At 34.2% G+C, this 16,617-nt stretch overlaps 1 protein-coding gene across 6 annotated transcripts in view; it reads left to right on the top strand.

Moving 5' to 3' along the window:
* The window catches only part of SPATA5 (spermatogenesis associated 5), a 370,905-nt gene that overhangs the window by 246,504 nt on the left and 107,784 nt on the right, over nt 1–16,617 (top strand). Inside the window, exon 15 of one of the 6 annotated variants that reach the window (XM_047856890.1) lies at nt 5,261–5,305. The exons of the other annotated variants lie outside the window; for them this stretch is intronic. Coding sequence (XP_047712846.1) covers nt 5,261–5,263 — 3 coding nt within the window. The 3' untranslated portion in view covers nt 5,264–5,305. Of the gene's footprint in view, nt 1–5,260; nt 5,306–16,617 lie in introns of those variants that run through there. 6 annotated transcript variants of the gene reach the window in all.

Here is a 16,617-nt window from a genome sequence, read left to right as displayed (position 1 = left end):
TTAATGCAATGCTACCAACTTTAAAATAAATACTCCAGACTTCAGTGCACTCAGAAAGCATCTAGGAAGTTAAAAACACTGTTCTTAAAGTTTGTTTTTTATTTTTATTTTTTCCAGTTTATCTTTCATTTAATTTTTTTGTGTTTTTGTGTTTTTAATATAATTTATTGTCAAATTGTCTAATAAAGTTTGTTCTTTAAACACTCCCTAATGTTACAACATTTTTATATATTTACCAATATGAAATGTTGACCTACAATGCAATATGCAGAGAATATGATTGAAGATAACTATTATTATTCCTAGTAAACTTTTAGTCACTGAATGCTATAATAACAAGCTACACTTTGAAGTACTACAGATAAGAGAAAAGCATAATATTCATTTAGTAGCCAGTGGATAAATAAATGATTTAACAGTTTAAAGCATTTAATAAGACTGAAACCCACAGCAAAACTGTTCTCTGGTGTACAATTACCAGAGAAGTTCACTAGGTCAGAGCAAAAGCAAGGAAGATTGATCTTAACATCTGATATGAAGTGTAGCTTTGTCTCCTCATCAAAATGTGAAAAAGAACATAAAATACAGACTTATACTTTCATCAAAACTTAAACCAAAGTTGACATCTTTAAATATATTTCTCAAAAATTAGAAGTATAGAAATGTCATCACTTATACAAATAAGAAAAAAAATAACACATGTATAGCCCATCTGAATCATTCCTGAAAACAGACCACACACAGACTTAACATTTTTAAGCCAAGAAGGCTTTAAAATGTAAAGGGGGAAAGAGAGACTTAATGGCATCAGAACTAACGTCCCCGGTGTATTGAACGGAAAGGTGTAGTGTAATAGGGCAAGTTTTCTTCCATCAGCCTCTCAGTTTACTTTCCAGTGTTTCCTAGGGTGAGAAAGTAATTAATCTCTGTACTTTATTGAATCATAAGGCTTTATTAAGCAACAACTTGAAATGACTTCTATAAAATGTCTTATTATATATGGACTGTAGTCTTAGACAAACTAATCATCAGATTTCTTTTTATAAGGTAACTTACAGAGTTGTACAGTTTTTATGTTAATACGTAACTCATAGGCTGCTTTATGTTTTACCATATTTTATAAGTGATTCTTGGAAATTTTAAAGAATTTGTACAATTCATTATTTGTTCTTGGGTGGCTTTAGGGATTTAAGAGCAGAAGAATGCCAAAGGGAATCATCTGCTTTCCTGCCATAAGAAACAGTAGCATTAGCACAGAGAAAGCACGTTTGATGTAAGAACCGGAGAAAAACTCACTGAACCCTCATTATTTCTTTTTACTTTTTACGGTCGCTTTTCTTAAAGATATTTAATATTACATTAAGACTGAATCATTTTTAAAAATATATTTACAGGGAAAGCAAATTTGTCTCAATGAGTTATATAAAATCTAAAGGATTTCAAAAATTCAAAAACATATGAAAGAAATATCAGTATTTCAATTGCATTTTGATTAAAAATTTCATTTATTTGGATTTTAGAATAATGTCTAAATTTTTGAGTAGCTGACTCAAACTTGATGATCAGTGTATGACCTTAACCATGAGATTTCCTAGTTTCATGGTGATGACAAAACTTGGTAGTTCCTAGGCTCTTGGGCAAGACTGGTGCTTATTAATGATAGTAGAAGTAGTAACGAAAATAATGATCTCTTATAATTAGAATAATATTCCTTACTTGATTACCATCTACTTTCCAATTTCCTTTTAGGATATCCCCCATGATATTATTATTCCTAAATAGTATATAGGGAAAATAAGGCAAAGACAAGTCAAGTAACTATAAATCTTCATCATTCTTTCATTCATTCACTCATTAATTCATTCCTCTCCTAAATATTAAATTAATAAAAGCCTAATGATAGACATCGTATGGTGATTCAAGCAGTTAAACAATTTGACAAAAGCAAAACAAAAGCGTGAATATTTTACATCCTTCTCTCATCATTAAGGCATCATGCCGGTTAGTCAAGTAAAAAATAAGCAAGTAAATATATCAAACCAATTTGTTTTATGTAGAGAAGGGTTGATCCCAGACATTCCCTTTCCTCACATTTATATGCTACCCTGAGAATTCAGTCTGAATTATGTTAAAGCTAATGTATGAGATACCTACCAAAATTTATCACAAATATATAGCTCCATGAGGTTAGTCTTTTGAATTTCAATTTTTTTTCTAATAGTAAAATAAATTGTTTAAAACTTACATTAAGAAATGTCAGATTCAATTAATAGTTAATACTTTTGCATGGAAATATTTCAATGGAAGAATCTCAGTTGTAAATGCTTCAAAACATAGCGCACGTAGAGAGAGGGATTGTAAGTTTACATATGTGCAGTATACATTTATGTTTTTAAAGTCTAGATTACAAAACTGATACAAAATTCAAGTTTAACAACATACCTTATTAAGATAAGAATCTTAATCCTCTGTGAAAAGAAAAGCAAAACAAAGCCCAGATAACAGGTTTCTTTTGGTGGTGATCTACAAGGTAGTAGGGATACGATTTCCCTCCTGTTCTGCTGTCTCTGTGTCCCTCAGTCATCATAGGTAGAGCATCACTCCAGTAACTCTTCCTGTCAGTATTGGTGGCGACAGCCAGTCTGACCTGAAAAGAAACCAATACTCCTGCCCAACCTGGAAATACTGGTAATTTATTTCACTAGCCCCCATTCTCTGAAACCCACCCCCACCCACACCACTAGCAGCAGGTTTTGTTTATTAATACCTCTTTCACATGTGAGGTGATTGGAGTCTTTATATACTAAGTGACTTAGCATAGTTTCCCTGAACATTTCACACAAAAAGAAAAAGTATGTAATTTTTTTTTTCCTCACATTAGACCATTACTTCTGAACTTTAAAGAATTTCATATGGTGCATGCTTAATAAGATCTTGGTTTATTTGCTCTTTATTGGTCAAGTATGGTGGGAGATTGAATGAGGGAGAGCAAAGTGAAAATTACAGAAGCCGATTTGTGATACTTTCCAAGTTTGTGACTATTTAATAGTATTAAAAACAGTGTCATTATAATTTCCATTCCCAGCCCTATGTGTAATGTTAGTATCTTTACTATTTCTAGATTTGTAGCAGCCATTTTTCTGTCAATCCAAACCTGTCTCTTAAATAATGAACACTGAATAAAATGAATTGAAATGATCATTAATAATATTGGGCAAGAATGCTGTCATTTTGTCTCAAAGATGATAATGTTATCCATATTAACAGTGGCACTTGCTTTAAAAGAATAAGTATCCTTCTCCTGTTTTTCATTAGAACTATAAGCAAGAATATTAACAGTCTTTATTGCAATAATCAATCATTTGAGAGTTTTCTAAAATCATGGATTTACACACTTTACATTGACCATACCTAAGTTTATTATAGGTAGTTAAGTACATTTAAAGAACATATTGAAACCCATCAATCCGGTCAATACAATAATTTAGGGAAGGCATTGGTTCTTGTATTTTAGACAATATTAGCTGAAATAATATGAATAACCACTAGTGTTTATCATAATTATATATTTTTCCCTACTTATCCCTAGTATTCATTCCTAGTATTTCTTAAATCTGTCCCTAGGCTGAGAACCAAGACGCTTGCATGTAGCAGATGTTGTAAAGACAAATAAGATTTTACAAAAGTCAAAACATATTAAATTCTCTGCTTGGCTCCCTGACCGTACTTACTAGTTTCACTCCAGTTCCTTTTTCATAAGCATATGTACTTAACTTTCATGGATACTTTAAGAAAGAAGCAGGTGTTATTCAAAGCATTAACTCTATAAATTAAGTTTTTGAACGCTGGCTTACAAATTATTTTAAATAACATTAAAGGTAGGATCTCTGCGATCTTAAAGACTCCAGCATAACCATGCTTAAGCTGATAAGAGAAACCAAGTTGAGGCATTCAGCGTATAACTGCCCAGAGCCTCCTCCTTACATCACGTGCCCGGTTTGCTTGGCATTGGGGGAGGGGTACACGTGCATGTGTGTGCATATATCTGTCTGACTAGAGTGTTCCTATCTCCCTTGGGTCTCTGGCTCCCTAGTTGAACCCTGCCTGAGACTACTGCCTTGTTTGAAGGGATCCTGTCAGACTTTTGCTAGAATTATACTTTGTTTTTGAGTTTATTCTCAGATAGGTATCTTTCATTGAAGCTAATTAATTGTTCTAAGGGAATGAAAAATATCTTTAAGATTCCTTTGTATACCGTAGAACACTTTTGTTAATTCTGTGTCCTTATATATCTATCTCCCTCCCTCTCTCTTTATTGATATGTGGAGCAAGACCTTAATTTTTTCTTTTTCAAATTTTGAAGTAAAAGATATGTGGTAGTTTACTTTGATTATTTCAGAGATGGACCTACCTTCATATGACTTTAGTACGCACCAACCCTGAATAAAATGGATAAATAAAACACTAGCACCAATTACTCTGTTCCAAAAGAAAAGTGCACATTATGTGAGTTAATCTGTCTCCTTCCATAACCATTTCATATAGTTCTCAGGATTATCAGAGGAGTTACATTTATTTTCTCCACTCTTACTTTACATTGTCTTGGAAATTCCAAGGGAATGTTGTGTTCAGAACGGCAATTTGTGCTGCTTACCCATGCATACTGATAACATACTGCTAACATAACTGAGGGTAGCTGAGGAGCTGAAGCATATGTAATCTGCTAAAATATTTCTTTGAAGAGAAAACTTGTGCTTGCCCATGCTGCCCAGTTGGGAATGCTCCTGTGTATACCATAAGCTTGGCCCTCAGTTTGTCATTGCTCACAGTTTGGAGTGGCTTCTTTCACTGTTTGAATTTGGTTGCACCGAAAAAGTAATCCTGTTACTTCATTGTAAAAAGAAAGTGCTTGTCCAAGCACGTTGCATGTTGTCAGTTTAGAGGCTGCTCTTTCGCTGTCTGGAACTTGGACAACTTTTTAACCTCTCCACTGCAAGGTAGCTGTGACAAGGTGTCAGTTCCTTTTTTTTTTTTTTTTTTTTACATTTATTAATTTTTTTAGAGACATAGAGAAACACAGCACAAGTTGGGGGAGCAGAGAGAAAAGGAGACACAGAATCAGGCTCCAGCCTCCGAGCTGGGTGTCAGTTTCTTTCAAAAAGCAAATAAATCACAGGCTCTGAGTCTCAGTATAATAGTAAAGATCTAATGTCCTCACATGAGTTTCTCATTCCATGATTTTAAATCATATTTTTTGTAGTGAATGATGCTCTACCTTCAAAGTAAAATCTTAGAAGCCCAGTTTAGAGAGCCAGCTACCCTAAGAGGAAGATTTTCAAGAATGCGCAATGGAAGAACAATGAGTTAACTTTAATAAAATGAACGAAACAACAAAAAAATAAAAGTGTATTTTAAATTTAATCTTTCCTTGCCTATTTTCCTTATCAAATCAGGAAAGACCAGTATAGCTGTAGTGTGAACATCCTCATATTTGAGGGAGTGACTTTAAATGTTTTAAATATTTTCTAAGCCAATTAATCACTTGCTATAAGTCCACCTAAGACTTAACAAATTTCCATGAATAATTCTAAATTTACTTTGTAGAACAGTATCTCAAAAATTGACAGATACAGAGATAAGAGTCTTTATGGCTTAACTCTTGAATAGCTAATGTCTAGCAACAGTTCTGCATTTGCCAGATTCCACTCCAAAATCATAAATTGTTCTTTTTCAGAAATGCATTAAAAACACCAATCACTAGTTGAATAAAGAGACTCTTGGTTGAGAACAAAATGGTCTGCAGGTAAATGAAACTTGAATTTTCTAATCTTTATTGGTAATTTCCAGTGCTCTTCAAATATGCATTGTAGAGCAAACATACCTTGCTGAGCAAAAATTGGGTGTTTCAGTTTTATTTTCATGTGTTCTCATAACCTCCAAAACTATTGCTAGTGTTAATTAGAAGTCACAAATTATCTAAAAAAGAATGAATAAGAATACACAAGGTATTAGTAATAATAATAACAACAAGAATATACATAAATTAGATGATAAAAGGCTTTTTACAGATGATGGACAAGTGTATCAGGATTGCCTTTTCTAGAAAGAAGCAATATAAACTACTAATTGCTAGAGTGGGCTGGTGCTTCATTCCATTGCTACTTAGTAAACTATTTTATTTTTAGTATACTTGCTGTTATTGTTTAATGCTAGATGAATATTTTAGAGATAATATTGCATAGAAATACCATATTGCATTTTGCTTTTCACTGTTTAATAAAGATAATACTTCAAAGCAGTGGCCTGTAAACTTTTTTATTCCATGTATCTATGGGAACATTATAGCATGAACCACCAATAGTGCATATTTTTTATTTATAAATTATATATAAGTACATTATACAACACATTAAAAAACATAAACATATAAAACAAATTTTTAAAAAAATTTTTTTAATGTTTATTTATTTTTTTTTGAGAGAGACAGAGACAGAATGTGAATGGGTTAGGGGCAGAGAGAGAGGGAGACACAGAATCCGAAGCAGGCTCCAGGCTTGGAGCTGTCAGCACAGAGCCTGACGCAGGACTCGAGCTCATGAGCTGTGAGATCATGACCTGAGCCGAAGTTGGATGCTCAACCGACTGAACCACCCAGTGCCCCTAAAACTTAAAATTTTTAAGGGATAACATTTTATATCTTAAATATCTATTCTAATATCTTACTTTTATATCCAGTGGATTATTTTTTCTTTCCCCTTATTTTGTAATTTTTTATTTTGACATTATTATAAACTCACAGAAGGTTGAAAAAAATAGTAAATAGAATCCCATGAAACTTTCACCCATCTCTCCCCAGTAGTTACATCTTATTATAGAACAGTATTAAAACCAGGAAATTGCCATTGGTATAATACTGTTAATTAAACTACAGACCTTACTCAGTTTTCACTAGTTTTTGAATGTACTCACTTGTGTGTGTATATGCATGTGTGTTTCTGTGTATTTAGTATAGTGCAGTTTGATCCTATTTATAGATTCATGTAATCACTGCTACAGTCAAGATATGGCACTATATCTTAGATCACCACAAAGAAACTATCTTATTTATGCCTTTACAGTTGAGTACTACACTCCTCTCATCTCTGTCCACTCCCAATCACTGGTCTATGTCTATCTCCACAGTTTTCTCATTTCAAAAATATCATATAAGGAGTACCTGGGTGGCTCAGTCGGTTAAGCATCTGACTTTGGCTCAGGTTATGATCTCACGGCTCATGAGTTTGAGCCCCACATCAGGCTCTGTGCTGACAGCTCCGAGCCTGGAGCCTGCTTCAGATTCTGTGTCTCCCTCTCTCTCTGCCCCTATCCCACTTCTTCTCTCCCCCACCCTTTCTCTCTCAAAGATAAACATTAAAATTTTTTTAAATGTCATATAAATTCAGTCATACAGTAAGCATGTAACCTTTTAAGATTGGCTTTTATCATTAAGCAGTATGTTCTTGAGATACATCCAAGTTGGATAATATATCAATAGTTGTTGTACCTTTTTTGTTGCCAAGTAGTATTTCATGGTATGGATGTATTAGAGTTTGTTTAACCATTCACCTATCCAAGGACAGTTAGGTTTTTTCCAGTTTTGAGCTATTATGAATAAAGCTGCTATAAAGATCCATGTACATATTTTTTGTGTGAATAGTTTTACTTTCGTTGGGATAAATGCCCAAAAATGTGATTGCTGGGTCACATGGTATATTTGTTTCCTCTTGCTGCCTTAAGAAATCACTACAAGGGACACCTGGGTGGCTCAAGTTGGTGAAGCATCCGACTTATGCTGAAGTCATGATCTTGCAGTTTGTGAGTCGGAGCCCCATGTCAGACTCTGTGTTGACAGCTCAGAGCCTGGAGCCTGCTTCAGATTCTGTGTCTCCTTCTCCCTGTCTCCCCCTCCCCAACTCATGCTTTCTCTCTGTCTCTCAAAAACATTAATAAATGTTAAAAAGAATGTTAAAAAAATCACTACAAGACCAGCAGCTTTTAAACAGTTCAAATTTATTATTTTATATTTCTGTATGCTAGAAGTCCAACATGGGTCTCACTGTACTAAAATAAAGGTGATAATAAGGCTATATTCCTTCCTGGAGGCCTTGGGGGGGGAATCTGTTTCCTTGTCATTCCTAGTTCTTCTCAATATTCCTTAACTCATGTCCCCTTCCTCCATCTTCAAAGCCAGGAAAGTTGCATTTCTCTGTGCCTTTCTTCCATAGTCACATCTTCCTCTGACTGATTCTGTACTACCTCCCTCTTCTACATTTAATCTTTAGGTAATGTTATATAATGTAATTCTTGTGATTACACAGGTCTACCTGGATAATCCAAAATAATCTCCCCATTTTAAAGTCAATTGGTTAGCAATCTTAACTCCATGTGTAACCTTAGTTCCTTTTGCTAAATAAAGTAACATTCCCAGGTCCCAAGTATTAGCCTATGGACATCTTGGGATGGGATGGGGGGAGAATAACTGAGTGTGGTGTGCACTATTCTGCCTACTGCACATGATAAATTTATGTTTAGCTTTATTTAAAAACTTCCAAACTATCTTCCGCAGTGGCTGTACCATTTTATATTTCTACCAGCAATATATGAAAAATCCAGTTTCTCCATATACTTGCCAGCATTTAGTGTACCAAGAGTGCAGAGATATTTCATCATAGCTCTAATTTGCATTTCTCTGGTGGTTATATGATGTTGAACTTTTTTCGGTCTGTTTATTTGTCATCCATATCATTTCTTTAGTGAAATGTCTTCTCATGTCTTTTGTCCATGTTCTCATTGGATTCTTTGTTATTTTACTGTTATATTTGGGGAGTTCTTTATGTATTTAATGTCAGATATGTGGTTTGCAAATATTTTCTCTCAGTCTGTAGCTTATCATTTTATCTTCTTAACAGGTTCTTTTGCTTATGGGAAACTTTATAAAATCTCATTTCACACCTATGTGAGTGATGCCATATACTAAATCATGAATATCTCATGGTTTTTTTTTTCTTAAGTTTATTTATTTATTGAGAGCAAGAGCGCACGTGTGAGCATGTAGGGGAGGGGGAGAGAGAGAGAGGGAGAGAGAATCCCAAGCAGGCTCCTCAAGCCGAAGCAGGGCTTGATCTCATGAACCATGAGATCATGACCTGAGCAGAAATCAAGTCAGATGCTTAACTGACTGAGCCACCCAGGCACCCCTCTCATGGGATTTTAAAGCAAGCATTTACAGGAGACAGTAACCATTACTTAAACTGTGTTTCAGGTTAACACTTTGTTTTGATTTGAAGTAGTTGGACCCAGTGATATGCTCAAACTGGCTCTTGCCACCTTACAAGGACGGCTTTTGAAATTATCAAGAATGTTGCAAATCAGTTTTTAAATGGTCAGTTGCCATGATGGGACTATGTAAACTATGGAAATCGGCAGTCCCTACAGATCAGTGTTTTATTGTGTTTTTTTCTGGGGAAAGAATCGTTCAATGTTTATCAGCACACTGCTGGTGGAACTAGGCAAAGAATTGCCAAGAAATTGAGTTTTCAGGGTTTTTTCCCTTAAAAAGTAAATAAATACTCACTGAGATATATGTCATGAATAAATATGTCGGGGCATTCTCTGTACCAGGTTATACATTTTTTGCCATTTTATTTATTTTTCATCAATTATGTCTTATTCAGGATTATAATTTTCCAGAATATCAGACAGTAATAAGTCATATAGTTTAGTGGTATGGATTAGATTATGGATTTTGCAATCATATAGTCTTCATTCAAATCCCACCTCTAGTTAGTAGCTGATCAGCCCTGGACAATACTATCTCATATGTAAAATTGTGATAGTAATAATGTATGTCTCATAGTTTATAAAGCTTGTATAAGATGATTTTTACAAAGCATTTAGCAGGTAATGACTCAATAAAGATTAACTGTTGTACTATTATGATCATCACCTCTATAATCTCTGTACAGCAAGCTGAATGTTTTTCGTAGTCACAGCAAATTTTACCACATGACATTCAATAAACTAAGTACGTAACAGTACTAACAACACAGCTACCTCACGAGTTAGTACAATTGAAAAGGTGAATTTTGAATCAATGGAACACTTGTGGGAAAAGTTCATCTTATAGGTATGGCACTGGACATAAAAATATGTAACAGTATATATACATATGTGTAATAGGATGAATATAATTTATTCATTCCTTATTTACTAAATACCTGCTGTATGCTGTTGAGTATGTACTCTGTTCTCTTGAGAGAAAAAGCTCTGGGAGATATAAATAAGAGAAATCTTCTTCTGAGAAAATATAAATTAAAAAGATAAAGATTATTTTTAAATTATATGAAATGAGCTTTTTTGCGATTAAACTAAAAATGCTTTGTTGATATTAGAATGCCTTTTTAGCATTTGAGTATCCCCTGCTGAAAACTTGACATCCTAGAAAATCAGACGTACTGCTTGAAATCACTAGCCAAGATCTCATTTCCCAAAATCCCCAACCAATTTCCTAAAACCTAGTTGAATACAGTGAAATGTCTTTAAAATAACAAATTATAATCTTAGGGTGTAAAATGCTTAAGCCATAGCTTCCTACTAACCTAACAATCAAATCAGTTGTTAAGGAACAGTTGCTTCGATGACACTCAGAGGGCTTTCCAAAATGTCAATAATACATATGATGTCCTCTTTCCACCTATTGTATTTGGAATGTAACATATGACTCCCCCTCCCCATACATTCTTTTGTTTAAAATGTTATATTAAGTTTGAGGAATATTAGTATAATTTTTTTCCTATATAAACATCAGCTGGAAAATGATGAATTAAGAGACATATATTCCCTGAGGTGCGGATGTTTAAAACTGAGAGGCATTCTACCAGGAAAATGTTAACTATGGAGAGACTCTGCAGGTAGTCCTATTTTTTTGTGTGTGTTCTGGCTTACTTATTGGATGAAGTACAGTATAACTAACAATTCCTGGTTAGTGCTGCATACTTTAAATATGTTCTTATTTTATTCTCATACAACCTTTGATGACAAAGTGAAGATTCAGAGATCTTAAGTGAATTTCACAAAACTATACACCTCCTCAGTTTCAGAGCTGGAATTCAAATCTCCTTCTACAGGCAATACCCAGGAACAGCTATTAGAAAACTTGAAAAGCTGCAAGGAAGACATACTGAAATATGTTTCGAGTGGATGAGTGACATGTTGCTTTAGATTAAGTGTCCTTTACATCCCCTCTGTCCCTACAGGAAGTTTTAATCCTTGTCTCCAAATGTCATTATATGATATAAAATTTACAAATTTTTCTTCCTGGTCTGACAGTAGCGGTTTTCCATTATGCTAGTACAGTCAGTTACCTCTCATTTTATTTTTTACTCATCCTTCAGTAAATATTTTTAAAGTATCTTCTACAAAACAATTAACAAAACATATTGAAAAGTTTGCTAGAGCTTTTTGCTTATCTCATAGAATCAAGTGAAAAATTAGACTTTCTTATTATATTTCATTTGCCATATATTGCAATTCACAAGAAAGTCTACTTTAATATGGCAGCTGAACTGTGCGTATCCTAACTGCCAGCCTCATGGCAATAGGGTATTGAAGCAATGACTTTTATGTTAGGAAGAAATGAATTAGGAAGAAAGTCATGAATGAAATGTTGATGCATTCTAGAGAATTCTATTGAAAATTAGCTACTAGATCACCTTTGCATGAAATGTTCTAGATGAAAGCAATATGATACTCAAAAGTTAGATCACATTCTGGCCATCCTGTTTCCTAGGTGGCACTCAAATTACTTTAGGTTGTGTTTGTATATACCAATAGTGAACAATCAGAAAATGAAATTAAGGAAGCAGTTTCATTTACAATAGCATCCAAAACAATAAAATAAACTATAATAATAATAATAATAATAATAATAATAATAATAATAAACAACTTACCGAAGGAGGTGAAATACTTGAATACTAAAAACTATAAAACATCCTGAAAGAAATTAAAGGAGATCTAAACAAACAGAGAGATGTCCCATGTTTGTGGATTAAAGACCTAATATTGTAAAGATGTAGGTATCACCCAAAGCAACCTACGGGTTTACTATAATCCCTATTAAAATTACAGCAGTGTTTTTTGCAGAAATGAAAGATCAGTCCTCAAATCCATATGGAATACAAGGGGTACTGAATAGTCAAAACAATACTGATAAAAAAAAAAGAAGAAGAAAGTTAGAGGACTTCTACTTCCTGATTTCAAAACTTACTACAGTGCTACAGCAATCAAACCAGTGTGGTACTAACATAAGGATAGACTGTATAAAACCAGTGAGAATCCAGAAATAAACCCATGAACATACGGCCATCAAAGGTACTAAAATCATTCAATGGGGAAATAATAGACTCTTTAATCAGTAGTGCTGGGACCAGTGGATTTCCATGTGCAGTAATTGAAGTTGGACTTCTTTCTCAACAATATACAAAAATTAACTCAAAATGTGTCAGTAGCATAAACACAACAGATAATGTCACAAAGCTCCTTTCCAAAAACATGGGAATATATCTTAATGACTTTGGATTTGACAATGGATTCTTAGGTATGACACCAAAAGCACAAAGAAAGAACAGATTTAATGGAACATCTTGGCTAAACAATAAACCCAGACCACAATGACAAAACTATTATAAAAACAAAATAGATCCAAGTAAGCAGATTATCTAACTATCCACTGGTTTTTGTTGTTGTTGGCAGTTAACCTGCATACAGTAACTAAACTCCAGACTTTATCTGGAAGGTTTGTTAGACTTTTATAAAGCTAAGCATCTATAGTGTTATGGATAGGATGTAACAAAGTCTTTGGAAGTAACATATTTAGATGATGATGAGAGTTAGGCATATTTTCAAGGATACTAAAGTGATTCTTATCAAACAATATTAAGAAATAATAAGTGTTCTGTAGTTCATTGTGCTAGTTGTTCTTGTTTCACTTCCCATTTATATTCTTGCCTTTGTCAGGGTTGCATGTGCATGTCTATATAAAGAAGGGAGATTGAGGTGATGCCTGTGGATTATATAGCCCTGACTTGCATTCCACTGGGTTCAGCCAGTGGGAAGCATCAACAGATTAGAAGGTGGGAGGAGAAAGAAGTCAGAATATGTCTTCCCACTTCTTCTCTACCATAGTATCGTAATTCCAACATTGGCCATGTCATCTTATAGACTGTATCTCCTAATACTATACTTTGAGCTGCCACACCCCTCGTCCCCCCAGCCAGGAGGTTCACCTTTATTTAAGTTTTGATACAACTCTCTCCCATGCCTCTGGTCCCGACCCCTAGCCTCCTAAGCAGTATCAGCTTCCTGTAGTTGCTACACCTTGGGTTCTTCCAAATCACTTGTAGAGACTCTTTAACTTTCCCACTCTTCTGGAAATATTTCCTAAATTGATACATCTTTTCAAAATCCCTGCCAGAACCCTGGATAACTTATTATTTTACTTTTCTATTTATTTTACTTTTCTATTATTTAATACAATTTTGGCTTGTCAAATCATAGACATTCTGTGATTGATATCACTACAGTAGAAGCCATAATGTTTTGTAAAGGAAGTGTAGAACAGAGATTAAATCTAGGATGTCAGATAAACAGAGGTAGATTAACAGAGTCTCTCCTATTTATTGTTACTGCCTTTTGTTTTCAGACTCAAAGTATCACAGAGAAATTTGAAGTTTAAATTCAGTATTCACTTAGAAGATAAGCATTTTACCAGCAAATGAGCTTAATTTTTATATTTTATTACCTTCATTTTCTAGTCTCTAGAATACTCTTAATAAACTAGTAATTCTTAACATTCTTTGGTTCATGCTAAAGACCATGTTCCCGTAAAAGTACCTATAAACATAAAAATGTGTGTTTTAACCTGTTCACCAATCCTTTGACATTCAACCAGGAACCACAGAGTAACAATACCTTCCTTAACAATTTTTAAGTTTTCCTGGCGTGCTTGGTTAGGGAAGAAAAATGTTCTGTGGCAATTGTCAGTTTTATCAGCAAGCTAGTTATAGTCCTTAGAAATTGCTTGTAAACAGAGTGAACTACGAACTGGAGGAAGAAATCAGTAGAGATTTCAATCCTTTAGATCCATACCATTTAGTCCAGGAAGTCATGAAGGACCTACATTTTGTACAGATTCTCACAACATACAAGCTGGAAAGTACCATTTTATATACGGATTGTCTGTAGTTAAGAGTCAGTGATAGTGGTATATTTTTTCACATTTAGTTTACCATTTATAATTTAGAGTAAATGCTGAGAAATCTTTAGTCACTTAATTTTATTTTACCTAGATTAACTTGTTTCTAGGATTCAAATGAGTAATGGAATGAAGATTAATCTTGAAAATCCTGCTGCTTTATATCACTGAAAGCACTTTGCCCTCCTGCTTCCTGGGCCCAGTAGAGTAAACCTTAGTTGTCAGATTGTGACATGGTTCTTTTAAGAAGCTGTGGGCAAAGACTGATAAATTTTGACCAGCAGATTAAAAACAAGCAAGAAAGCATACTCTCGTTTTGCTGTTTTTTTGTTTGTTTTAATGGACAATTGGATATATCTAAGAATAGAAAATGTCTGGAAGAAAATGGTTTCTATGAAGGGAAATTAGAAGATTGGAAGAAGAAACAGATTTTTGCTTTTCACACTACACATTTCTATACTGCTTGTTTTGTTATTCTTTTACCATGAGCTTATGTTCTCGATAAGTTAACACAAATAGATGGGGACAGGAAGGACACCTTTTTTGCTATGTTGACTGTTCTTATCTCATCCTTGGTTTACTGGTTTCCTAGCTTTTCTTCCTGGACCTATATTCCCCATTTACTTATTTTTAACAGCCTACAGGGGCTACCTGAATTTTTTTTCTTTTCCCTAGTTCTAATTAACAGCCTCTCAGTTTATTTCTTTCTTTCTTTTTTTTTTTTTTACATCTTGACTTCTTTTTACTTAGAGATATTTAAAGATATGTATAAACACATCATTTCAATTGTAAAAAAAAAAAAAAAACCACGGAACAGGTAATCTGCCCTCTTAATAAACCTTTAAGTATACAATGCTATTGTTAATTACATGTATATTGTTATACATACAGTAGAACTGTAGAACTTTTTCATCTTGCATGACTAAAACTCTATGCCCATTGAACAAAACTCCTCATTTTCCCCTCCCCCCATCCCCGACTACCATCATTTTACTTTCTGCTTATATCAGTTTGACTGCTTTAGTGGAATCATGCAGTATTTGTCCTTTGTGACTGGCTGTTTCACTTAGCATAGTGTCTTTAAGTTTCATGCATGTCGTAGACTATGGCAGGATTTCCTTCTTTATTAGGGCTGCATAATACTGCAATGTATTACCACAATTGTATATACCACAAGTTCTTTATCCATTCATCCATCTGTGGACACTTCAATTGTTTCTCTCTCTTGGCTATTGTGGATAATGCCGTAATAGACATGCTAGTACAAATATCTCATTCAGTTATTTTGGATAAATACAAAGAAGTGCAATTGCTGGATCAAAGGGTAGTTCTACTTGTAATTTTTTGAGGGACCTCCATACTGTTTTCCATAATAGCTGTACCATGTTACATTCCCACCAGTGCACAAGGGTCCCACTTTCTCCACATCTTCACTAGCATTTGTTGTTTTCTGATTTTTTTTGTAATGACCATCCTAACAGATGTGAGGTTATATCTCATTATGGCTTTGATTTGCATTTCCTTAATGGTGACGTCGAGCATCTTTTCATATACCCACTGGCCATTGGAGAAATGTCTATTCAAGTCCTTTGTCCATTTTTAAATAGAGTTATTTGCTTTTTTTGTTATTAAGTTGTAGGAGTTCTTACATATTTTGGATATTAACTCCTTATCAGATAAGAGATGGTTTGTAAATATTTTCTCCCATTCCATAGGTTGACTTTTTACTGTCTTGATTGTTTCCTTTCTTGCACAGAAGCTTTTTTTTTTAACCTTTATTTATTTATTTATTTATTTATTTATTTATTTTTTTTTTATATATGAAATTTATTGTCAAATTGGTTTCCATACAACACCCAGTGCTCATCCCAAAAGGTGCCCTCCTCAATACCCATCACCCACCCTCTCCTCCCTCCCACCCCCCATCAACCCTCAGTTTGTTCTCAGTTTTTGAGTCTCTTATGCTTTGGCTGTCTCCCACTCTAACCTCTTTTTTTTTTTTTTTTCCTTCCCCTCCCCCATGGGTTCCTGTTAAGTTTCTCAGGATCCACATAAGAGTCTAACCATATGGTATCTGTGTTTCTCTGTATGGCTTATTTCACTTAGCATCACACTCTCCAGTTCCATCCACGTTGCTACAAAAGGCCATATTTCATTTTTTCTCATTGCCACGTAGTACTCCATTGTGTATATAAACCACAATTTCTTTATCCATTCATCAGTTGATGGACATTTAGGCTCTTTCCATAATTTGGCTATTGTTGAGAGTGCTGCTATGAACATTGGGGTACAAGTGCCCCTATGCATCAGTACTCCTGTATCCC

The sequence above is a fragment of the Prionailurus viverrinus genome, chromosome B1 (genome assembly GCF_022837055.1).
Source record: "Prionailurus viverrinus isolate Anna chromosome B1, UM_Priviv_1.0, whole genome shotgun sequence".
NCBI classification, from domain to species: domain Eukaryota; kingdom Metazoa; phylum Chordata; class Mammalia; order Carnivora; family Felidae; genus Prionailurus; species Prionailurus viverrinus.
This window is presented reverse-complemented; position numbering and strand designations above follow the sequence as displayed.